At 51.7% G+C, this 24,659-nt stretch overlaps 1 protein-coding gene across 2 annotated transcripts in view; it reads right to left on the reverse strand.

Moving 5' to 3' along the window:
• Window positions 1-24,659, reverse strand: part of LMX1A (LIM homeobox transcription factor 1 alpha) — a 120,059-nt gene that overhangs the window by 35,826 nt on the left and 59,574 nt on the right. For both annotated transcript variants that reach the window (XM_019747321.2, XM_074322179.1), the window contains one exon: window positions 4,434-4,666. In XM_019747321.2, coding sequence (XP_019602880.1) covers window positions 4,434-4,666 — 233 coding nt within the window. The remainder of the gene's footprint in view (window positions 1-4,433; window positions 4,667-24,659) is intronic.

Consider the following 24,659-nt stretch of genomic DNA (forward strand, 5'->3'; position numbering starts at 1 on the left):
AGGGGTCCTCATGATGAAGACTTCATGACACAGGCTTGCTCTAGGAAGTTCCCTCCACAAAAGGAGAGTGCCAGAAAGCGCCCTGCCTCCATGTGCTGACAGTTTAATGCTCAGAAGATAGGGGAAGGGATGCAAGGCCAGCTACCCTGGGACTTGGCCTGACCAGGGAGGGGCACTAAGCCAAGAGGACGCAACGATCTGCGCCTTCGGGAAAATGACAGCCAAGGAACATTCTGGGCAAAACCTAAGATGCACACTCTTCCTCAGGTCAGAAAATGGCAAACTAACCAACAAGCCCAAAACTGTGGTCCCACGGTGGGAAAGGCTAAAAGGAAACAAAGCATGAAAGCTACTGCTGGAGGGAGGCACAAAGAGGGAAATTCTGACTAGACACTCCTAGTGACTTCAAAAATGGGGGGGGGGGGAAGCAATGTAACATAAGTATAACATAAACTGAAATGCAACGTGGTATCCTAGATTGGATTCTGGAGTGCATAAGGACATTAGCGGGAAATCTCTTGGAATGGAGTAAAGTCTATCGTTTAGTTAACAGTGCTGCAGTAATATCAGTTCCGTTGTTTACATGGCCCATTTATCAAAATGTATATTTAAATACAAGATGTTAACCTTAGGAGGAGCCGGCTGGCGGGCAGGTGGGAACGTCTATCCTACTTTGCAATTGTTCTGTCAATCGAAAATTTCATTTTGAAATTAAAAAAAAGTTTTTAAAAATCACTGCGCAAGACATTCTCAGATGACCTCCGATATTAAAAGAAAATGTGGAGATAAGAGGGATGGGTAATTAAGAAACGCAACATGGACCAGCCAGGAGCCATGGTGGCTCCAAGTTCCCACCTCACCCGTGGGTCCAAAAAAGCTACTGAAATCCTGAACCCCATCAATCAGATACAACGCCGATGAACGCCGATGACAAATTGTTAAACAACAGTGTGCTAGTTCAGACCATAGAAGACTGTATCCCCTTCTGGGTGGTACATTCTCAAGAGACTGCAGTATTTTTACTGACAGAGCAAACCGTTTCTTCTAAGGGATCGTTGGAAGGAGGAAGAGGAGCTAGAAGGAAAAGAGAAGACTTAGGGGCTACGAGGGTCTGTCTCAACTCCAAGGGCTGGCACACGTCGGGGAGACGGACTGAATTTGTGAGTTCCCAAAAGCAGAACCAAGGCCGAGGCTGAGGTTACACATGGAGGCAGACACACAATTGAGACAATCTACACTCAGCACGTGAGGTCAGGAGCTCCCGTGGTTGGAGACACCCAAACAGAGGCTGGGGAGCCGTGGTGGCAGTGTCGACTGGAAAACCTCTCACGTGCCTACAACTGAAGAACGTGTGTCTCTGTGACCAAGGAGAGGAGCTCAGGCTGCGTGTCACTAGGTCTCTCCTGTAGGCCCTGGGTTCCCAGGGGCCCAATGAACGCCAAGAAAGTGGTCTGGCTGGTGACAGAGTCCGGTCCTGTGCTGAGCAGCTGCTTCACAGCCGCAGGCACTGGGGTGACCAGGACAAAAGAGGCCTCTGGCCACAGCAGAAAGGAGACCCAACAGGGGGACACCTCCTGGGTTTGCTGTCCCCCAGAGCTGTGAAAGTGTCGCGTGCTTTCACGTGAGTCGGAACAGTTGGCATCACAGAACCACAGACTCCAGGACCCTGGCAGCCTGGAGACCAGTGAGCTGGTCTCCAACAACCGTGCTTAACATATCAATGACAAGTAGGTCCACGTCCCATAAAGGCACCTAGTCTGCACTCTCGAAGCACACAGGTCTGCTCCACATGGAACCGAAGTCTGTCACTTCACCCTGTGCGTGTGTGTGACTGCACCCTTGGGTGGGGCTGTCATAGCTCCCTTACTTAACCTCGTTTGTACAAAGCTAAATACGCCGAGTGTCTTTAGCAATTTATCATTGAACAAGTTAATCACTCTTCTCAAGACTCTCTCTAGTCGGCCGGTGACTCCCCTAAAACACATCATTCACAATTAAGCCAAATATCCCAAATTCCCAAATGTGCTCTGACCAGTGCAAAATAATAATAATAATAATGGAACTACAATTACATGTTAGTGACAATATGTTTGAGTATCGCAGCATTTGTTTGGCTCCTCTTGGCTTTATGGTCAACTAAAACCCCACGTGAAATTCCATCAAAACAGGCCCCATTCCAGGTAATTACTACTGAATTTTGGAGCCCAATGGTAAGATTTCGTCTTGCTGACGTTGCCCTGTTCTGCCAGCTTGTCACACTCTTTTTGAACATTGAGCTGCCACCCCAGCGTTCCCTGCCAGGTTTGTGTCATCTGCACATTGAATAAACCTGCCTTCTGTGTCTTCATCCAAGTCATTGAGAAAAGCGTGAAAGATGACAGGCCATTCAATCAGTCACTCAACAAATATTTATCAAGCACCTACCACATGTGAAACACTCAGGGCACAAACCAGAAGGGGTGGGGTGGGGGCTGTGTTTGTATGAGAGCCCCGAAAACTGTTTGTTTCCTGTAAACCCCCCACGTATCAGGGGGACGGCTTTCCTGGGAGATTTAATTCAACTCGTTAGGTGCTTGTGGCTCCCTCCCCCTTCTCCCGCCACCAGGCTAAGCTTTGTTAAGGAAACAAAGGGATGGACAGCCACAGCACGCTGTTCACTAGAAGCTTGTCCTCTCATGAGTGAGGCGGGCTTCGGTGCACAGAGCATTTGGTGATGCAGAAAAGGGAACATGTACACAATTGACAAAATGAATCGTCCAAATAATGTATTTTATTTGGTTCTGCTTGCGATCTTAATGTCATTTCATAGAAAGCTGCAAAAACAATGATAGGTTTTGAGAACTGAAAGGGACATGGGAAATCTTCTCCCCCCATCCTCCCCGCCCCCACCTCACCAATAGTAGTTTCAACAGGTGGGGTCTGTCTCTTGAGGTTTGCCCTGTGGTAGCTCCGACATTTAGAATGACATTCGGACATTTCCTACGTCAGGTCGAATTGCTCCCCGTTACCTCTCATGTATACTGTAAGTACGCAATGATTTTATTAAATAATTCTATTTATGACTGGATTCTAATTCTGCTTCTGAAGTTAGAAAACAAATAGGTCTGACCCAACCATGGGAAGGCAACAATTACGTCCTTGGTTAGCCTTTACATTTGTAGCCTAAATATCTATAATTCCTTCACTTGACATGCTTGTGAGGTCTCCCCACCCCCACACCATTCTTGTCACTCATATCATGACTCCATCCCTGGCATAAAGCAAGCCCTCAAGATACACCCACCGAATAAATGCATGAATGAACGAACCAGAAAGCTCTAGCTTGTCCAAAAGAAACGCCCAGAACTGAACGTCCAGCTGAAATGTGGTCATAAAAGGGCCCTGCTGCAGCGACCTTGCTCCGAACATTCTATGTCTATTAACGCTGCTTAGATCCAGCCTTTTCTTCTTGTCTTTGCACGTGGGAGGTGAGGGGGCAATACTCTAATGCCTCGGACTGAGTTTGGAGCCAATTAAACTCTGCAGCTGGAGAGCTCAGTGAGCAAGCCCCACGCAGCGGGCCAAGGCAGGCCAGACACAGCGCTTGTTTCCACGTGAGAGAGGATGGTCCATCTGCTGGGTGTGCCCACCTCTCTAAGGTCACACTAGCATTCTCATCACCATCACACCTAAGCCCTTGGGCAATTCAAAGGTTCTGCAATATTCTGGGGAGGAGGCCCAAGTGGGGGAGCCCACAAGATGCCTATAGGGACCGACGGGGGAGCTGACCTTCTTACATCAGGCTGAGGCCACGGAGCTCGGGTAAGATGAGGCAGCGAGGCTGAGGCAGTGAGCGACGGGGCACACTGCACTACACGTCCTCCCTCTGACAGCATCATGTACCTGTTCCCTGGCAGGGCCTGCGGTGCCCCCAGGGTGCTTCCCTCCCCTGGACTTTGCCTTTGAGCTCTGCTGTTGCTTGAGCAGACATGAGAAGGGCAGAGGCTTGCCATGTGCTTGTAGGGTTGAGCGTGCCTTCTGGTGCTCTTGCCACACGCAGGGGAAGGTGCTGCCCCTGAAGCCTGGACCCCAGAGCGACTCCCACGGAGCAGAGGTGAACTGGGGCCGCTGCCCAGAGCTGACCTCAGCTGCGCTCAGCAGAGTCCAGGGGCCCTGAAGAACTTCAGCCTGAAGCAGGGTCACTCCCATTAACCCAGAGACTCGTGAGCGTGTAAGTGTTTCTTGTCGTCTGCCTTGGAATTTGGGGGTGATTTGTTACGCGGCACGTCATGGCCGTACCTGACTGATAAGAAATTACTCCCAGCTGACAAGGAAACTTCCTTGGACGCATGGAGCTGCCATCCAGGGAGCTCGGCTGCCCTGGTGGCTGACCCTCCAGGGGGAGAGCCCTGAGACCGTCACCCCACCCCCCGGTCCCACCGCGCAGCACTCACCGGAGTCGGACGCCGCCGGGCTCACCAGGCTGAGCAGCTCCCGCTCCCTCTCGTAGTCGCCTTTGCACAGCAGCTGCCCCTCCTTCAGCACAAACTCGTCGCCCTTCTGGAGCTGCCGCTCACAGACGCAGCAGCAGAAGCAGCTCAGGTGGTACACACTCTTCTGCGCCCGCATGACAAACTCGCTGGGGGCGATGGCCTCGAAGCAGCCCCCACATTTGACAGCAAACAGCCTGGCAGCAGAGAACAAAGGGAAGGAGGGTCCGTGAGAAAGGTCTGGCTGGGGCCCCGGTCGCCCCTCAAGTCAACAGCAGAAGGAACATCAAGAACTGGGACAAGAAGGCTTGGAACGGGGGACTCGGTGACGCCGGGGGACTTCCTCCCTGAGGAGATTGGAACAACATGTATAAAGAGCCCAGTGGACGAGCTGACACACGGTAGGTTCCCAAGAAAGGTAACTGTTTCCCTGTCACCCCAGATCTATGAAGGACTGACTTTTATAGCGGATCTGTCTATTTCTTTTTTCTCTTCCAGTTGCCGCATGAAAACATAATTGCCTTCATCAAAGCCTGGGGCATAATAAGCACAGAGCTAATGTACCCTCAAAATATGTCTCAATTCACTCACTACAGCATTCATGTCCCCATTTCCAAAACTGAGTTGTTGTGTTGTTTTTTCAAAGTAGCACAATAGGGGGAAAGAAAATCTCTGTGTTTGTCCCCGCATCCCAGAGGGGTCAACGGACATGGAAAGGTCAGACGGCATAAGGGAGGGGACAGTACTCGCCGGAGCGAGTACATAAAACTCCACACACCCTCGCTGCCCAGAGACAGACGCTAGCAGACCCCACGGCACACAGGTCGCTGATGCCACCTTGCTCTAACGGCCCCACCTTGGCAGGAACCGTGAATGGATGAGAGTCTTTCCCTGCAGACAGGCAGCCACCACGATGGCCGAGTGTGGGCGGCCCCATCCCAAAAGCTCGTCCACTCATTTGTGTGCTCGTTTCTCCTTCTTTTCATTCATTCCCAGAGTTCATTCACTCATCCACTCATTGGTTCTCCATCTCACTCCTTCCTTCATTTATGCAGAAGCACGCCACCCACACTGTGTGTGTTAACAGGAGTAGAAGGCGCTGCCACCCGGCAGCATCGTGTCCACACACGAGTTCTGAGTGTCTGTTACGTGTCAGGCACGGGAGTGGGCACAAAATTCTACAAAGCAAAGTCCCCAACCCGTGGAGCTCACACACTAGTGAGAGAGACAGCCAACAAACAAACAGTGTGCACCCATGGAGACGCACCTGTGCGACACGGAAGAGAACGATACAGGGCAGTATCCAGGGAGCACAAACCAGGACGGCCGAATTCTCACCACAGCCTGTGGCAGCGAACGCTGCACAGTTTCCAACTCTGAGAGCACACGTGTGCAGTCTGAATATCTGGAAGCTTCCGGGAGCACGGAAGAGCTTCTCATGAGGATGGAGCAGAGAGGGAGCTAAGGAGGGGCCCCAAGGTGGCATGACACACAGGTTGGCACAAGAAGAAGAGAGGCCGCCCCAGGTCTCCGAGTGAAGGAAGCCAGGGCCTGGGGAACACAATGAACTCCCCCCACCCTCCCAGGAACCCCTGGGGTTGACCTCCCAGGACAGAGGGCAGCCTGCAGGGTCAGCGGTGCAGGTGTGTCCAACTATCAACCCAGGCCTGGGGTCACCACAGTAACCCTCCCTGCCCTTGGCCACCGGGAAACACCCGTCCTGACGTGCCTTCCCTCTACCTCCCCACTTCAGGCAGAGTCCAAGGGGCTGGTGTGACTCTTTCATCACTCACGAGGGATACGACAGCCCCAAACCCAGAATTCCAGGTACCAGCAGCCCTTCCCCTGGCCTCTCCCTTTCTCTGGCTGCCCGGCGTGGCTTTGTGGTCCAGTTCTGCACCTCAGGGCACACCAGCCCCTTGACCAGTTAGTTTTTTTACTCTCTCCCTCCCTGCTGGACGCACGCATCGGGCAGCAAAGCCAGCCAGTTCAGCCCTGGCCCCAGGCCCGAGTCACTGTTTGCCAACCTGAGCAAACTAATCAATGCTTTTCCAGGAGCCGGTCAAAGGCCCTTTGTCCCAAGCCCTCTCCCTCCTCCCTTTCCGTCCCTGGGAATGGCCTGTCAAACAGACGAGGCAAACGCTCCCAGGACCTCAGCAAGCTCTCAGAGGTGTGGCATCTGTGCTGGGCTAACTTCTACCCTGTTAATCACCTCCTCCTCTTTCTCATCCCTTCTGAATGTCGCCCCCCACTCCAAAACCGTCCCCCAAGTCGGACAAGGGAGGGTCAGGGTGGTCAGTGGGGATTGCGACGGGGAGAGGGCCGGGCCCGTCACTCTCCACTCTCTCCATCAGAAAGACCAGGTCACCCTCACCGTGCTGCCTTGGCTCTTGTTAGCCTCACTGACCCCAGAGTAATTCAAGGAGAAAAGGTGCATGCAGCCCGCCACCTGTGTGCCAGATGTGTACACAGCTGGAAGGGCACCACTGTGGACCCAGCTGCCGACTACACACCTCCCACAAGTTGTTTTCTCTAAGGCTCAGACAAGCAGAGGAAAGGATTTGTTCCAAAGTCCAGGTCGTAATTAAAACACAGCCTGTCTTTCGCGACGCCCACTTGACGATGACAGCCCCCAGGCTCCTTCCCCCTCTGAATGCTAATGAAGCCTCGCTCGGGGTCTGGAGCCTGGAGCCTGGCAGACTGGCAGTGCCCTGGAAAGCCCGGCGAGCGCCGCCAGGCTTATGTAACGACGCTCCGCGCTCCCTGCCATGCACGTTCTCCTGCCCCCGAAAGCTGTGCAGACGAATCCTTGACTCTTCCTTGCACTTACTTCCCTCACCTGCACAAGGTGTGATCAAAACATACGGTGAATGTTTAAATTTAAAAAAAAAAATTATTACAGTAAAAGACACATGGCCATTAACCCCCTCAAAATACTCCCCCTCGCTTCAAACACATTTACCCCATGGTTCTTGCCACTTTCTGAAGCAGTTCTGGAGTCCTCTTTCGTGAGTGTCTTTAGTTGCACTGTCATGGCTGCCTCGATGTCCTGAATCAGTTTGACTTTGGGGAAGAGCCAGAAGTCACACGGTGCCAGATCCGGTGAATAAGGTGGATGAGGACACACCGGCATGTTGCTATTTGACAGAAATGGCTGTACCAGAAGCGACGTGTGACACAGAGACTTTCTCATATATTTTTATATATAGCTAATGCCAAAGAGATTATGTATGAACACACACACACACACACACACACACACACACACACACACCAAATACACACAACACATACCAGCTAAAACCATCCCTCTCTCTCTTTTTCTCTCTCTCCCTCCCTCCCTCCCCCCCATATATAGATATCTCCTTTTTCAGAAATATATATATGTATTTCCAAAAAGGATTGACTGCTTCATTGATTGATTTGTAGAAAAGATTTCATTTGAAGAAAGCATTTTGCTCCTAAGGCATGTTTGAAACTCACTAGGCTGGATAATTCCTTAATTCGCTCCCATTTTTATGATCCATGCTTTTCTTGCAGGGTTGGGAATCCTACTCTGTAGCTATGGAGGCAAGAAGGCTGACCCCTGAGGGTCTCCAGAGAAGGAGTCCCAGACGACAGAGGGGGAGGCACAGAGCCTCGCGGAGCCGCGGCACACCCCGTACTGCAGGAACGCCAGCAGGAAGACGGCCGCGTGCTGAAGCACCACGGGACACCTGGATTTTGGTGCTGATTATACAGTCTTAGGAAAACCACATCTCTGTCCTGAATACTGGGGTCCTCATCATGAACATGCTTTGGCCCCCACGTTATTTTTACTTCAAAGGAACAGAAGATGGTGGAAGATAGGAAAACAAGGGAATTCATCTTTATTGAACACCCACTCTGTGCCAGCAACTGTGGTATTTCCACATCCATTACTTCACTGCATGTGTGGAGTAAGAGTAAATGGAGCTATGTCCTGACTTCAGAGGGACTGTCATCCCGTGAGCTCAGCTTGGTCCACGTGGCCTCCCTCCCACAGGACACAGAGACTCAGGGGTGCGGGATCACAGCCTCTTCTCTGTCTTCCTGTCACACTCTCTGGCCCTATTTTCTCAGGAGAAGGAGGAGGAAGATCGAACATCTGCGATGGTCCTGCCTCTGCCATGAGAGGGTGTCTGGACTGGCCCCTGGCTGTGTGGGAGGTCCTGAGACCCTGCTGCTACATGGAGGTGACAGGCAGGATTTGGGAACCAAGTTGCTCCCTTCAGGCTCCTCAGCTTCTGGGCCCCAAAGTGCCTGAAGCAACCCCTAGAAGACGTCTGTCCTCTGTGGACTTAGGTTAAGGACAAAGAACGTCTGGAGTCACTCTTTGACCCAACACTACCAGGCAGGAGTCTGCTGTGACTCCAGAAAGATTGGGAAACAAGACAGTTCTTGCTGGAACCTCCTCTGCTGGGGAACCTGGGGGTCACTGCTTTCAAGGTTTAGGCAGAAGTGAGAAAATAGCAAAAAACAAACAAAAAAAGGATGATGAATTATAATGCCCGAGGATGAAAGAATCAGGATTACATAAAGGAGCATGGAGAGAGAAGGGTTGGGGCAAGTAGTTTGGGACCAAGGTCATGAACAATGTAAGAGAGTTAGAGGTCAGCTTTCGGTCATCCTGGTTGTGGACCTGGGGACCAGCCCTGACAACAGGAAGGAGGAAGCAGGCTCCACCTGCTGCAATGGTCTCTGTCTAGGGTTTGCATGCAGCCCATCCACACAGGACTTGTCTGGATTTACCCCACTAACAGTTCTGGCATGGCTGCATGAGATGCCTTCCTGCTCTGTGTATCAGAGTAAAAACCAAGAGGGTAACTGAGGCTTCATTTTCTTCTCAATGTCAGTACATATGACTTCATCACCCATGAATTCCCATGACCTCCTCCAGTCTCTCCCACCCCGATTCGTCATCCTCTAGACCCCAGACACTAGATGCCGTGTCATCCCCACATCTGCCCTGCAGGCTGATGACACAGCTTCCGGGATGATACAGGAATATGGCGGCCTCCGGCAAACCCAGCTGTATCCCAGCCAAGGGCTTTGAGACCCATGAAGATGGAGCAGGAAGATAAGGGAAGACCTCATCACGACACTCCAGAAGATTCCTGAGCAAGGGCGTGTTTGCAAAGACTGAGATCTTCATTAACGCTGACCCAGAGTCCTGAGAGCTCAAAGGGGGTTCCTCAAAGCCTCTGCACCATAGACAATTAAGTGAAAGGAAGGAAGACAAAATAAATGTATGAAAACCCTAATTCCAACTGGAGGCCAACCAGTTGTGCACTGTTTTTGCCCCCACCAAAATATGAAATCAGAGCCACGCTTAGCCTTGGACAGCAGGCACCTACAGATCACAGCACCTTTCCACTGGCACTGCCCAAATGAGCTTCCTTCCGTCAGGTGCATGAACCCTTGGTGTAGAAAGTGGGAGAGGGTCTTTGGGCAGCTCTTTAACAAGGCTTGTCTGTGTAGCGCTCGGTTTCCACCCTCTCCACCAGGGAGCAGCACAGCAGCATTCATTAGTGCCGTGTTGACTTGGTAACAGAGGTCATCCAGGCACGGAGACAGCGATTGGCTGTCAGCCAAGACTGTCTGTCGGGAAATCTGCTGCTGGGAGTCTGGGAGACCATGCGGCTAAACTGAAGGAGAGTATTCAAAAGTATTGGGAACCAAAAGCATGGCTTGTGGCCTTAGAAGTAGTGACACAAGCAGCCTTGTCAGCTGGCTCAAGGTCTCTGTCCTTGAGGCTGAGCCAACAGCACCACAATAAGCAACTGAGGCCGTGGTCCTGGGGCGGTGGGAAAGTCTACAGGGACAATAGAAGTGGCAGGATCTTCTAGAGGAGACCGTCGCAAGACTGCAGTGGGGAGAAAATGGAAAACAATAAGCAGCTGGCAGAGCCAATCGGAGTCTCTGTGTCCCCCGGGCTCCTGGGGAGCAGGGAGGAGGACCATACAATGGGATGAGAATGGCGAATGTGATGTCTGCTCATCCCAGAGGCGCCTCGCGAGAGCAGGGTAACACCCTTGGCTCACCATCTATCGCTGGCCGTGGGCGGGTTTACTCCCAAAGGGTCGATTAAGCCCCCTTCTTCTTCTCACACAGTGTCTGTTTCAGAGTCAGCAAAGGAGAGGAGGAAGAGCATGATTTTCAAGTCTGATCGAACCTGGATTCAAGTCTTGCTTCTACCTTTGAGAACTTGAGCAAGTTCCTGACTCTCTCGAAGCCTCTGTTTCTATGCGATCGTAACCATCTTACAAGATGTTGTGGAGATTAAACAAGATGACGTAGTTGAAGCATCTGACACAGACTCACTGCTCTCAGTAACTAGCAGCTCCTCACCCCTATATGGAAATCAATTTAACATATCTGCCCATGGAAATATCTGTATAAGATCATTTATTTCGAGACAGCCAACTGAGCCAAAAATGGAACTTCATGTGAACCTTGAGGCCATGTCCCTCATGATTATAACAAATTAAATCAAACTTCAACAAGCCTTTCATAGGTTATTGGAGAAGAGACCTACAGATAAATATGAAAGGACACACTTGAGAGGAAGCCAAAGGTGCATTTCATTCAGGCAATGATGGCCATGGTCTACCCCAACCCAAGTTCAATGTTGACATTAGCCAACGAGTGTTGACCAACACCCACTTTCACTGCCTAATACCAGCATATGTGCAGGAAGTCAGCAGCTCTGTGTAATTTAACCAACCAGAACCAACAGTTGCTATTTGGTCGATGCTGACACTATCTGGCAAATATTGGGAACAGACTCTTTCCCATATCATTTCAGTTCTCCGATGACTGCTTCTTACTGAGTTCAACGACCTCCGTGCACTGAGTTTTCCATATTCTTGTCTTGATTCCCTAACTGTCAGACTCCCCCAGTAAGAGATCAGTTAGCCTTTCCCCTCACTTTATAACTGGAAAGAAACCAGGGCCTGAAAAGGAACAGTGACTGACAGACACCACGGAGAAAGTTGAAATTACTGAAAGGGCCAGACAGAGCTTGGTGAGGAAATAAAAGAGGTTAAATATGGCCGAATGAGGGATGGAAACGTGTGCCCTGGGCTCCCACACAGTGCCCTGCCCCACTGAATGGGAGAACCGTGTGTGACACAGTGAGTCTCCCTGCTCTCTCCTTTCCCTCCCCACTTCTTTGCTCAAACCTGGAAAGCTGCCCATAAGTCATGCCGCAGAGCAGAAGGCTGTGGTGAAAGCATGGTCTCCAACAACCCAAGACAAGGTGGCACATGTATATTATAGACTTTCCACATTGTCACTCAGACATGCAAGCATGGCAAGAAACATAACACAGGCATACAGAAAATATGTGTTTCCTTTTCAGGGAGGTAAAAGTTTGGTTTCCTTTGAAAATGTCAGCTTTCCTTTCCTTTCATCCTCATTAGCCTCCTGGGACACTCTTAAACATACCCAGCAAACAACAGAGCAGGGGGGTGAGATATTTTTAGCTGATATTCTGGGCACAGATTCCTATTGTTCCACAATTTTTGGCTTGGCTGGATGGCATATGGCCAATACAATGTATACTCTTACAAAGAATGTACGCTTCCTGGACTCTGTGTGTGTGTGTGTGTGTGTGTGTGTGTGTGTGTGTGTGTGTGTGAATGGTGGGAAGAATGGGAGCATTATTGATGATATTTTGATGGGAAAGATTCTGAGAGCCCAGGAGGGGGCAACACCGAGCTCTCCATGAGCCCCGTTTGCTTTTGTTGCCATCACTTTGTTGTTACACATTCAAAAATAAAAAAGAACCCAAGAGTTCCTCACAGAACCAGCCAATACCAACAGCACAGTGTTAGGAACTCAATGTATTTGAAGACCAGTGATTTTGTTCCTGAGTCTGCTGGTGCCCCAAGAGCCAGCACATGATGACATGCAAAACATTGCAAGTTGCTATCATTCTCCTCCTCACAGATGATGCCTGTTCCCAAGGATTATCCTGTCTTCCAAGGGAGACAAGAAAAGACAAACATTGACTGACCATCTGAGTAAAGATCTCCCACCGTGGGTAGCATAAAAGCCACAGGGAGCTGCCATGCGGGACTTTCCCTTTGCATGTAAGGGGTAGAAAATCTCTCCAGATGATCTGAATTTCCAGAACACCTTTAGTTCAAAGATCTCAACGCCTGTGTGACATTGTATAACATCTCAGCTCTGAAGTGAGGGGGCAGTGGTCAAATTCTGTTATCTGATTCTGTTAGCCTCATCGCACAAGGCAAAATCGGTGTTGCAGCAGGGTGGCACCCCGCACACTCCCGAAATCCAGCAAAAAAAAAAAAAAAGCCAGCCAGGTGTTCAAACCACTGATGCAGCTTCTTTCCCATGAGATTGTGTTGCCCTCCTTTCAACGTAGGCTCTAAGTGTCTTGAGAGCTCCAGAAAGGTTTCAATGAAGTCTGATTTCGATGGACGTGAGACAGTTCTTAGCTCTTGTTTTTATTTTTACCTTCACTTTTTTACCCTTTTTATCCTTCAGTTCTCTCCCCACCCATTTCAACTCTCTACTTACCCTTTAAAAACTGGAAAACACCATACCCATTAGGACGGCGGCTATTAAAAAAAAAGAAAAAAAAAGAAAAAAGAAAAACCTGGCAAGGATGTAGAGAAATTGACAGACTTGTGCACTGTTGGTTACAAAATGGTGCAGTGCTATAGAAAACAGTACGGGAGTTCCTTAAAAAAAGTAAAAACAGAATTACCCACATGGTCCAGCAGTTCTATTTCTAGGTATAAACCCAATAATTTCAAGCAGGAACTCGAAGAGATGTTTGTAAGCTCATGTTTACAGCAGCATTATTTACAACAACCAAAACTGAAAACAACACAAGTGTCCATCGACAGGTAAATAGATAAACAAAATGTGGTATATACATTGGAATGTATTGGAATGGAACATTATTCAGCCTTAAAAAGGAAGGAAATTCTGACACAGCTACAGCATAATCAGGATAGAACGCTAAATGAAGTAAGCCAGTCACGAAAGGACAAATATTGTTGTGATTCCACTTGTAGGAAATAACTTGAGTAGTCAAATTCATAGAAAGTATAATGGTGGGTGCCATGAGCTGGAGGGAAGAGGGAACGGAGTTATTGTTTAATAGATGTAGAGTTTCAGTTTTGCAAGATGAAGAGTTCTGTGGATGGATGATGGTAATTGTAGCAACAAGGTGAATGTACATAATGTCACTGAACTATACACTTAAAAATGGTTGCGATGATAAATTTTAGGCCACGTGCATTTTACCACAGTTTTTAAAAATTACAAAACAATAAACTTTTTAATAACTGGAAGACACAATGATCTTTTATACTCTACCTCTTATAACCAAAATTTTGGTGACTATGTTCCCAGTTGAAAAATCTCATCTGCCCAGACTCCCTTGCAGCTAGAAATGGCCACAAGAGGCAGTACACAGAATCCTATAGGGACTGGAGGTGGGAGCAGGAAATTTTCAAAAAGCTATTGGTGTTTTTATAAAATAAGACAGACTCAGCTGGTGCATACATTTTGCTCTTCACCTTTTCCCTTATTTCTGTGTCTAGAATTAAAACATAACACCTGAAGATGAATCAGCCATTTTGATACTAAGAGAATAAAAGCCACGTGTTAAGGAGGCAGAACAAGGCTAGATCCTTGAAAACTTTCTTAAGCAGTTGCACCATCTTTGGACTTCCTACTTCTTGATTCCCTTTCAGTGAAAAGAAGAAAAGCTCTTTTTAATTAACCCACTGTCATCAGGATACAGCTATATGAAGCCAAATGTTATAGGAAGGACTTCTCCTTTCTGTTCAAGGTCTAGTGTGTCCCAAACTCCTCTCTAGGGCAATTCTTCCACGTAGGAACTAGACTTCATCACTTCATGCTTCACTTCACTCAAAAGCTACAGCAGATATTTTTGTAGATATTTTTACATACGTATTTTTCTTATTTCTCCCCTATTAAGACAAAATATCCTTTTCTTGATCCCACTTCCTCATTTATTTGGTAGCCTTGGTAGAAAAATTCAAAAAGAAATTAGTTCTGTTTTCTATCTCCAGCTTCTATCCCCGTCTACTCTCTTTTAAGACCAACCCAATCAGGTATCAGTCCCACTCTTTCTAATAAATCTTTCTGTGATGGTCACTAATGGCGTCCGTATTGCTTGGCCTTCAGTATATTGAGCCCATCAGCAGCATCTGACTCTGTGGTCACTTGCCTTCCAGGACCCCTCACTCTCCTGGTTTTCTCTCTATCTCACTAGTCACTCTTTCTTGGCCTCATTGCTAGTTCCCCCCTCATCTCTCTAAACTTGAAATGTTTCATCCTCTTCTCTGTCTCTACTCATTGCCCGTGGTGATCTTATCCAGTCTCATTACTTTAAATACCATGTCTATGCTCAATGACTTTGAAATTTCTGTCTCCACCCCAGATCTCTCTCCTAAATCTAACTTGTATATCCACCCACCTACTCCATAGCTTCAGTTGAATTTCTAATCAAAATCTCAAACTTAACAAAACCAAAACAGAATTCTGGATCTTTTCCCATCCACCTACCCTGACTCAAATCTGCTCCAACCAACCAGTCTCCACTTCTCTGTTGACCAATGGCACCTACAACGTTCCTATCCCTCAAGACAAACATTTCAGAATCATTCTTGACTCCTCCCTCCCACACATCTCATAAGCAAACTGCCAACAAGACATTTCTGCTCCACCTTCAAAGGATGACCAGAGCCAGATCACTTACCAGCTCCCCTGCTCCCACTGTAGGCCGTGTTCCCACCATATCTTGCCTGGATTACTTCAACAGCTTTCTAAGTGTTAATTTTCAACACAGAAGCCAGGGTGACCCCACTAAGAACTAAACTAAATCATGTCACTTGTCTGTCACCCATTTCACAGATGAGAAAAATAGAGATGTATGAAGGTTTAAGTAATTTGCTCAATTTTACACAGCTAGTAATTGGGGTCACCAGGATTCAAATCAAGTCTGTTAATGTGAAAACCTACCAAAGCGCCATTGTATCACTGTCTGACTTAGCCTGGAGGGTCATCCTGATCAGATGGTCAGCGGCAACTTTGCAAATTAAAGGGTTTATGTGACTACAAAGCACTGCTATCCCCATTATGAGCCCATGATACGGTAGAGCTGGCTGAATGAGGTTGTCACCTGTACGGAAATATTTTACGTAAAAAGGGAGAGGCCAGAGGCTACCCTCTACTTCTTGAATGAGAGCCAGACTCTGAGGTCCACAACCCAGGCTGGCTCCAGCCCAGGAGAGCACCGGCCTTGGAACTGGCACAGGAACAAGCAAGTGGGGACTGGGCAGAAATGGGAAAACCAGCAGGAATGGTGACAAGTGAGCAGCGCCAGCCAGCAGAAGCCCCGCCTCCAGCACACAACATTCATGCACACGTGTGGGGTATGGTTTTCATCTTGGACGCCTTTTGTACAGCTCTGCTGCCCACATCCAGCTCCATTCAGGGGATCAGAGAACAGGGACAGACACGAGGAGCTAAAGAACCAGAAAAATCTCTCCGGAACAGGATTCCTGGCTCGGACTCACAGTGACAAGTTATATGTACAAATCAGTGTGTGTGCACCAAAGCACATCAGGATTTCGGCACCACTGGACACCTCCCAGTGACCTCTGGGTCAGTCCTGTCCAACAGAACTTTCTGTGATGACACAAGTGTCCTATGTCCACGCTGTCCAACATGGCACCCATGAGCCAACTCTATATGCTCCTGGAGAGACAGTAGTTAGACGCTTGAAGGTGAGGCAGAAGCAGGAGAAGGTAGACTCTGGTAGGTTCTCTGAGACATTCTCATCCCACCTCCCGGTACCTGGCATGGCGCCTGTCCTGTCCACCCCCCAAATCTTCCCCAGCTTGCAAGGGTCAGTTCGAGTTTCGTACCATCCAGCTCTCTCTGTGGCTCATGTGGGCTCACTGATAACAAGGTCTACAGAAATTTCTCGCTGGGGCAATCCAGGCGGTATTCTCTCCAGGAAATGAGGACTGAAACAAGAACCTTACATAGTAAGTCGAATCTGAACAGGCTGGGTGTTGGGGTCAGACATGCCCAATGGAGATGCGAGAGTGAGAAGGGCGTACAGACAAAAATCCCCAGGTGAGAGCTGCAGGTGGGAAGCTGCCAGCTTGGGTGCTACCTGCTCTGCACCGAGGAGTGTCAGGAGACAAAGCAGGAAATGTGTGTTTCCTGCAAGCTGTGAGCATGTTCGGAGTGGGACGGAGGGGGCCGTGAATGCTAAGCTGGGCCTGACCTCTGTCTCATAGGACATGAGGCATCTTGACACATGTCTGAGGTGAGGCAGAATTTGAGGGAGCAGCAGTGTTGTTAGGGCCAGCATGCAGGGTCGATGCAGAAGGAGCCTGGAGAGGCCGGGCCACCATGGGCCACCATGGGCCATGTCCCTCCCCTCAGCTTCCAGCAGACGCCAGCATCCCAATGACCGCTGCCTTTCTCACACTGCAGGGTTACCACAGCCGACACCGTTGCCGCCTTCCCAATCAGCACCTGTACTTGCTAAGAGAACCCTGATTTGGTTGGGCAGCAGTGTGCCCCATCCCGGGACACGTCGTGTTTTATCTAAGCCAGTCAGACCCACTCTTTCCCCTTCGCCCGTGACTATCCTGGGCTGCGTATGTGGTCCAGGTACAGCCAAAGAGATACGAGGACAGGTGTGCGGGGGACTTTTGAGAAAGACTTTGCTCTATGAGTAGGAAGCAAACATGGAAGAAAGCCCTCGTCCCAGCCCTTTGCTTCTCGCTTTGGACGCTGTCACAGACGGTGGGAAGCACCGCGCAGACACTGGGTGATTCAACAGGACACTTCACCTCCACACGGAAGGTGGAGGGGAGGAATCAGACAAGCTGGATGCCTGAGGATGCTGCTGAGCTGCCAAACCAACGCAGTGATGCATTCCTCCCGATCCTGGCCAAGCAAACCCCGCTCTCCTACTGGTGTACACCCTGTGCACTCAGTTCTGTTACTTGCCACCCAGTATCTACGGACTGACCCACATGTCCCACTGCTATGCCGATCACAGCACGTGGACCCTATAGGACAGTCCACCAACAGCACAGAAATTGCACAGTGGCCAAAACTGAGAAGCAAGGTCACTAAGGCCTCACAGGCTGCTCAGCCCCATCCTAAAAGGAAGAGCCACACGTCACCCTGCTGCTGGGCAGGTAGAAGCACCTGGGAGGGAGAGGATGGGCCAAGCCAGAGGGAGGGCTCAGGCCCCCAGTGACCTAGTGACGGCCACTTAGTTCCCTGTGCCAGGGTTCCACACTGAGTACAAACATTCCGCCCACCAGCAAGGCCCAGGGCGTGACAGGCCGGGGCTTCCCCTGCCAGCTCCTCACTGCCTATCACACTTTACGGACACAAAAACAAATTCCACCATATGTTAAAGTTAATTGCAAACATTTGCTGCTGAACAGAACTCCATTTTTCAAGAGCCCACAGAGATCTGGTTACACCGGTGGCGGAGCACCCACCAGCCTCGTTCGCTCACGGAAAAGCAGCAGGAACAGGAGGGTGGCAACAAACTGTGCAAGGGGCCTTTGCTCATTCCTCTGTCTGTCATCCTGTCTGTCCCCACCTCCACTGGGCTCAAACCAGGGCACAGCCCAGGCCCAAGGGTATGCACCCACTCCATCAACACGTCCCGAAACCACCGCGGGAGTGGGGAGGACCGAGCTGTGGGGGCGGGGAGAAATGATGGCAGGAGGGGCGGGAGGATGAGGATGGGCTGGGATGGCCGTCAGCTGGCCGTGTTCCACTGTCCGGTGCAGGAAGAGGCACAGAGAAACAGAAAGGCCCCAGGAGGCCCCGAGCAGTCAGGCTGGTTCGCTGGGGTCTGCATGGGGTCTGCGAGCGATCGTTATTGATGGTGTGGTTTAGGAAGAGGCCAGGGAGGGTAGCCCTGCGGCTGACAAGGCCCTGGGCTTACAGCACAGGCTGGGGAACTCCCCCAACAGCGCAGGGCTGGAAGGAGGCGGGACTCAGATCTCCCGCACGCATTCTCCTGTGGGCCACAGAGACGCATCTGTGAGCGCCCCCCCACCCCCACCCCCACCCCCCAACCCCCACCCTCACCCCCAGCAGCTAGAGAAGGAAGCAGCGCTTTCTGCGGCTCAGCCCTGGCTGCGCCCACACTCCCATCGGTCCCCGAGAAGCATTCAGCTGCGGCCCGAGCTGTGCAGAGACACAGCACTAAGGTCTGGCTCAGGTAAGAGCACCACGGGGGGACGGGGGGTGCACGAGGGGCAGTTCCTGCACTGGCCACTTGGGCAGGTCCAATTGGCTGTGTCTGCTGCCCGAGCACCAGCCTGACCAGCTCGAGGAGGAGGGGCTGTGGGAAGCCATCGCGATCCCTGAGGGACCTGCATGTCTAGGGACTTATTCCCAGGCCTTTCCAAGGAGGGAGCAGTGTGTGTGGTCTACAGAGGGGAGCCCGGCTTCACCGGGAACCCAGCACCACCCAGAGGGCAGCTCCTCACAGCAAGTCCCGAGACACTCCTTCTGCGTCCCCATGAAGCCCATTCATCCAGTAGATGCAAACGTACCATCAACTTGAAGTGGGGAGGTCCGTCAAGAAAGTGAGGACCAGGCCGGCCCGCTGGCTCAGGTGGTTGGAGCTCCGTGCTCCTAATGCCGATGTTGCCAGTTCAATTCCACATGGGCCAGCGAGCTGCGCCGTCTATAGCTAAGACTGTGAACAATGGCTCTCCCTGGAGCTGGGCTGCTGTGGGCTACCTTGTGCTGCCAGGAGTGGCTGGTGGCCAGCGTGAGTGGCCGGCAGCCAGTGTGAGCAGCCAGCAGCTGGCGAGAGCTGCTGTGAGCGGCCGACCAGTGACTGGTGACCGACTGCCTCAGCCGGGGGGAGCGCAAGGCTCATAATACCACATGGGCCAGGGAGCTGTGTCCTACACAACTAGGCTGAGAAACTACGGCTTGAACTGGAGTGGGGGTGGGGGCCAGGAGGCAGAAGAAAGAGGGGAAAAGAAAGAAAAAAAGAAGTGAGGCCCTATGGCGGTGGGTCAGGGGTCCCGGGGAGCCCCGCCCCTGAGGCTGACCCCACTTTGCTGTCTGGGCTCTTGAACACTGAACACTTGCCTGCCTAACTCTCGTTCTGTCCCTTTGGATAGGAATGTGGCCCCCACCACACATTGCAACAATACTTCGTTACATAACGTCTTGTTTATAATAAACAGGTATGTGAAACCCTCACCAACTGAGTCTCTCCGCTGTGAAGACCACAAAACCTTAATGTTCCTGACCAGGGTAGTCCAATATCCAGGCAGAGGTTGAGGGCAAGCACATGAGAAAAGCTCGGTGACAATGACAGTTTCTGATGTGGTGCAAGGGGACATTCAACAGCATGCTGATGGCACTTCTGGCACCACAGCGACAGCACACGGGGCCACAGAGAGACACTGCAGGGTGGCACCAAATGAAGACAACACACAAGCACTGGCACCGTCACGCTCACTGACGCCTTACGTGCCCAAGACGCTCCTCCAGGGACTAGATGAAGCCATTGGTTCCCCATTAGCACCCGAGTCAGACACAATGAGCATCCCCTCTTTACAGATTAGGACACTGGAGACGTCACATGACCGTGGAACCTCACCCCCGTTTGACTGACGTGTTGGTCTTGGGTCCCAGAATGACTCTTTTTTTCTCTATCTCTCAGGCCCAGCTCTGGGCTCCTTGATCACCCTCCATCTCACCCTCAGCACCTTCACACACATACACATTTGCACTTTCACTTTTGTGTTCTAAGAGCAGTGACACATCCACTTTGGTATATGTCACTGAGTATATAAATACTGGCCTGGGTTTGTCCCTCTCACTACATTGTGTCGCCCGAGGAACAAGACTCCTTTTTTTGTACCCTGGCACACAGCACAGCGCCCAGCACACACTAGGTACTTAACAACGGTTGAGCAGATTGAATGCAATTGAGTTGAGCTGAGCTCATCTGAGGTTTAGGTTTGGGGGCACAGATGTCAGGGCTGATGGCTGAGGACTGAGGAATGACCCAACTGCCCTCAGCAATCTACCTTCCCAGCGCTGGGCGCCAGGGGTGAGGATGGGCTGTGGAAATCAGCAGTGGCAGCAGGGCTGATGGATGGCCGCCATCCCCGTGAAGACCTGGGGGACGCGGTCTCCAGCCACAGCCTCAGGGCTGCAAAGTCCCTGGAAACCTGACAGCACTGTTGCCATGACGGTCACGGATATAACGCGCCATGACGGCAAAACATGGACTTGCCCAGAGGGGAGACACTGGTGGGAACCCACTCCACAGTGAGCTACTCAACCTCTCCATGCCTCAGTTTCCCCATGCGTAACACACAGGTAATAACGCTTCTCTCATAAGGTCGTTAGGAGGATTACACGCAGTGACAGAGGGACAGAGCAGTGGCGGCCGTGTCGGAGCCCCTCACAGGTGACAGCAACCCATTTCCTTCCCTGTGTTTAGACATGTGAGTTCTAGTCTTACTTCATCTTGCCAGAGTTAGGTTTTCTTGGTCTCGTTTCGAGGTTTAATTTAAATACACTAGACCAGAATTGGTAGGAAGTCTGGGGTTAATGGTGGAAGGAACCCCGTGGTTTCCAATAAGTGAGACTTCTTGTTGATCAAACACGGCCAGACTGACATCTGAAATTGCCACTGAAAAGCTAGAGGTTGGCTCCCCCAACCTCACAGCGCCCGCAGCCCCGGGCATCAGGTTGGGCCTCCACACGGCACGCAACTGCTTCTGGTTCCCTGCCTTCACCTGTCTGACTTTGGTGGCGAACACACCAATGGTGGCAGTTACTCACCAGCGAGGAGGAACCACACTTACCAACAAGCAGAACTTGGGGCTCAGCTAGAAAGCCCAGTGGCGTCACTGAGGAGCAGCTGGGAGAAACACCCCAACGAAAATGCCAAAGGACGTCACCCTCAGCCTGCCTGGGGTGACAGAGGTCTGTCACCTCCAGGTGACCTCCCTTCATCTGTGCCCTGCTGGCACGCTCCCCCCACTCCGTGTCCTCCCTGCCCCACGCCCAGCTCCTCAGCAAACCCCTCCTTCCCGTTACATAAAAAATCCACATCAGACACCAAATCATCCTTCTCCAGGGAAAGGAGAGGGGCTGTGCAGGCAGCTAAGTCCAGTGGTCTTGGGTTGGGGGCTGGGGAGGGGGGAAGGGACGGAGAGGTGGGGCTTGCAAAGTGCAGCATCCAGGAAAGAACCGTGTTCCTGCACCTCTGGTTTCTAGAGCATTCCTGGTGCCAAGGAGTGTGTGTGTGTTTTGGGTATATGTATGTGTGTGTTTTGGGTGTGTATGTGTGTGTGCTTTGGTGTGTGTGTGTGTGTTTTGGGGTGTGTGTGTGTGTGTGTGTTTTTTTGGGGGGTGTCTTCCTCCCATGAGTCTGAACACCAGCCAACTCGCAGAACGAGAGCAGACTGGGCTAGAGGCAAGGAGATAACCACAACTGTGTTGGGAACGACGCTGAGGTTTCACAAAGGCAGCGAGTGAGTGATGGGACGTTCACCAGAGAGCCTGGCGGACAGAGGCGGGGGCGGGGCGTGAGAGAAGTCACCCAGGAGCGGGAGCCCCAGAGGGGCACTCCTGAGGACGCACATTCCGATTCCTTTTGCCAAACTTCGGCTCCCGGGTCATAACACAGTGTGGAAAACCCTCTGCCTTTTCCTGCTCATCAAGAGGCCCTGAATGCTGAGACGCCCCCTCCCTCCTTTTCTGATGACAAGAGCCTGCTGGGACTTGAAAATCAGACCCTTGCCAATGAAGCGCTCTCTGAGCATGAAAAGATTCCAGCCAGACAGCCCTGCCCCCGAGAGCAGCCCCTCCACCCTCGCCCTGCAGCCTTGGGCAAAGTCCAGCCCCACGTGTGCAGCCGTGGGTCCCGGGAGGACTCAGCACGTGTGAGCTGCAGGACGACTTGGGAGCCTGCACAGCCAGCGGCCCTGCCACCTTGTGCTCTAACCCTGGGTGAACTCGGGACTCAGAACTGCAGGCGACAACCACCCTGTCCTGGCCGGGCCACCAAAATTACTTCAGACCCCGTTATTCTACATCACGCCGTATTGGTAAAGAAAAGTTAAAAAAATATATATGTTTATGACTGATGGCAACCTTCCTTGGTTGGAATGGATTCCTCAGCCCTTAAGAGAGTAGCTGGACAAAAGAGTATTGTCACGAAGTTAGGAGAGGGGATGCCGTGAGCACGCCACCGTCCGAGGGTGTACGTTACACAGCGCACAGGACCTCCATCCGTGGACGTGCACGTCTTGACACTCCTGTTGACACCTGCAGCCTCCAGGAGGAAAATCGGGGCGCTGCACAGTACAGAGACTGGGCAGGCAGAGGTAAAGGGCGCAGTGAGTGCAGGATTGGGGCTCGAAGATCTGTCACCAGCCAGATTCAAGGCAGGTCACACCTGTGCTCGTGACTGTCAGCCATCAGCAGAGAGGGCGTGAGAAGTTCTGGGGCCTTGGACTGACTGTGGGGCAGGAAGCGGGTGGCCCAGGGAAGGCATCTAGGGACTCGCTGGTGAAAACTGCAGGTGGAGAGGTGGGCGCGTGCGCTGGGGCTGGCCAACGCAGGGCAGGGCAGAGTGGGAAGAGCTGGGACAGCAGGGGCCGGGGGCCACAGCGGCTCTGAGGGTGGCACAGCCACTCGATGAAGTTGTCTTGGCATCTGCCCACCTCTCCACTCTCCGCCAGGGCCCACGACCAGCAGCGCCAGCCTCGAGAAGGCATCTCTGCCAAGTCCTCCACTCAGAAGGGGCATTCCAGGGCCGTGCCAGCATGTGGCACACTGTTCAGGCCACAGACGTGTTGTCAGCCCCAGGGTGATGCCACTCACGGCACCGTCCTTCACCTCACGCTGCCTGTCACACGTTTCTATCAGAGGTGGGTTTGCCCTGGGTGTCCCTGCTCCACGTAGATCCCGTAATGACCTGGCTGCCAGGAAAACCCCAGTCCCCCTGGGCCCCCCACCCTCTCTGGGCCTCGGCTTCCTGGAACCCCCAAGCCCCCCACTCCATCCACTGTGGTCACCAGCAAGCCTGATCCGTCTGTTGGGCGAGCCCACCCCACCCCCACGGCACCTGGTAGCACCTAAAATGTGTCCTGCTAGCATGACAGAGAAAGTGGGGTCTGGGGCAAGAACCCAGCTTCTTCTGATTAGCTGGGCGACATAAATGAAGAAATAAAAAGGGATTTTTACCCCGGGGTCTGTGAACCCCAGAAGTGTGCAGCTTTGTCAGTGCTTGCGTGGATTTCTGGGAATACCTGTGACAACTAACGATGTCAGTTACTATGTGCTCGTGTCTTCTATGGACTCAAGGCATCCCGGTAACCAATGCTTACGCAGCCGGTATACGCTGTGCTCACCCTCCACTTACAGATGGCAAAACGGAGGTACAAGAGGCTGACACCTGCCAAGGTCGCAGAGCTAAGCAGTGGTGCCGCCGGCATTCAAACCCATTCAAGTCCCAGGCCATCGGACTCAGAGCCCCACTCGTGCCACGGCCCTGAGGCCCTGTCCCAGCTCACTTCAGTTCTCCCAGGGTCCACGACCTCACCAGGCTTCACGGCCTTGGTGGCATCTCGCTACCAACATGTGACACACGGCTGTGACGTGCCCCGAGGACCTGGAACGGTACCAGGCACCCGGAGACCCTGGGCAGGTCCTCTGAGGAAGCACGAATGGTGACTGTCACTCTCTTGAGCAGTTTCCTCTTCCCTCCAGCGAACCCTGGTTCTCACACTCTCTCATGTCCTCCTGGTCCCTCCAGAACATCAAGCCCTTCATCAAACACTGGGTTTCCACTGCCACCAGCATTTTTCACCCTGCTGGACTCACTCTGTGCCCTCTGACCCCTCGTCCTTCCTCCTCTCCTGCCGTGTCTCCAACCTCACTGGCTCTGTGAACCCAGGGCGTCCACACCAGCTGCTTTAGGACCACCTCCCGGCCTGACTGGCAGGGGACGGCAGGTGATGGGACTGGATAAAAGAAACTCAGCACCCCAGCCCACGTAACCAAAGTCTGGTTCCCGCAGAGCAGAGGCCAGAGAGGTGGCATCAGAGTATCACCCATGCCCCTAGG

The sequence above is a fragment of the Rhinolophus sinicus genome, linkage group LG17, assembly GCF_036562045.2.
Source record: "Rhinolophus sinicus isolate RSC01 linkage group LG17, ASM3656204v1, whole genome shotgun sequence".
NCBI lineage: Eukaryota > Metazoa > Chordata > Mammalia > Chiroptera > Rhinolophidae > Rhinolophus > Rhinolophus sinicus.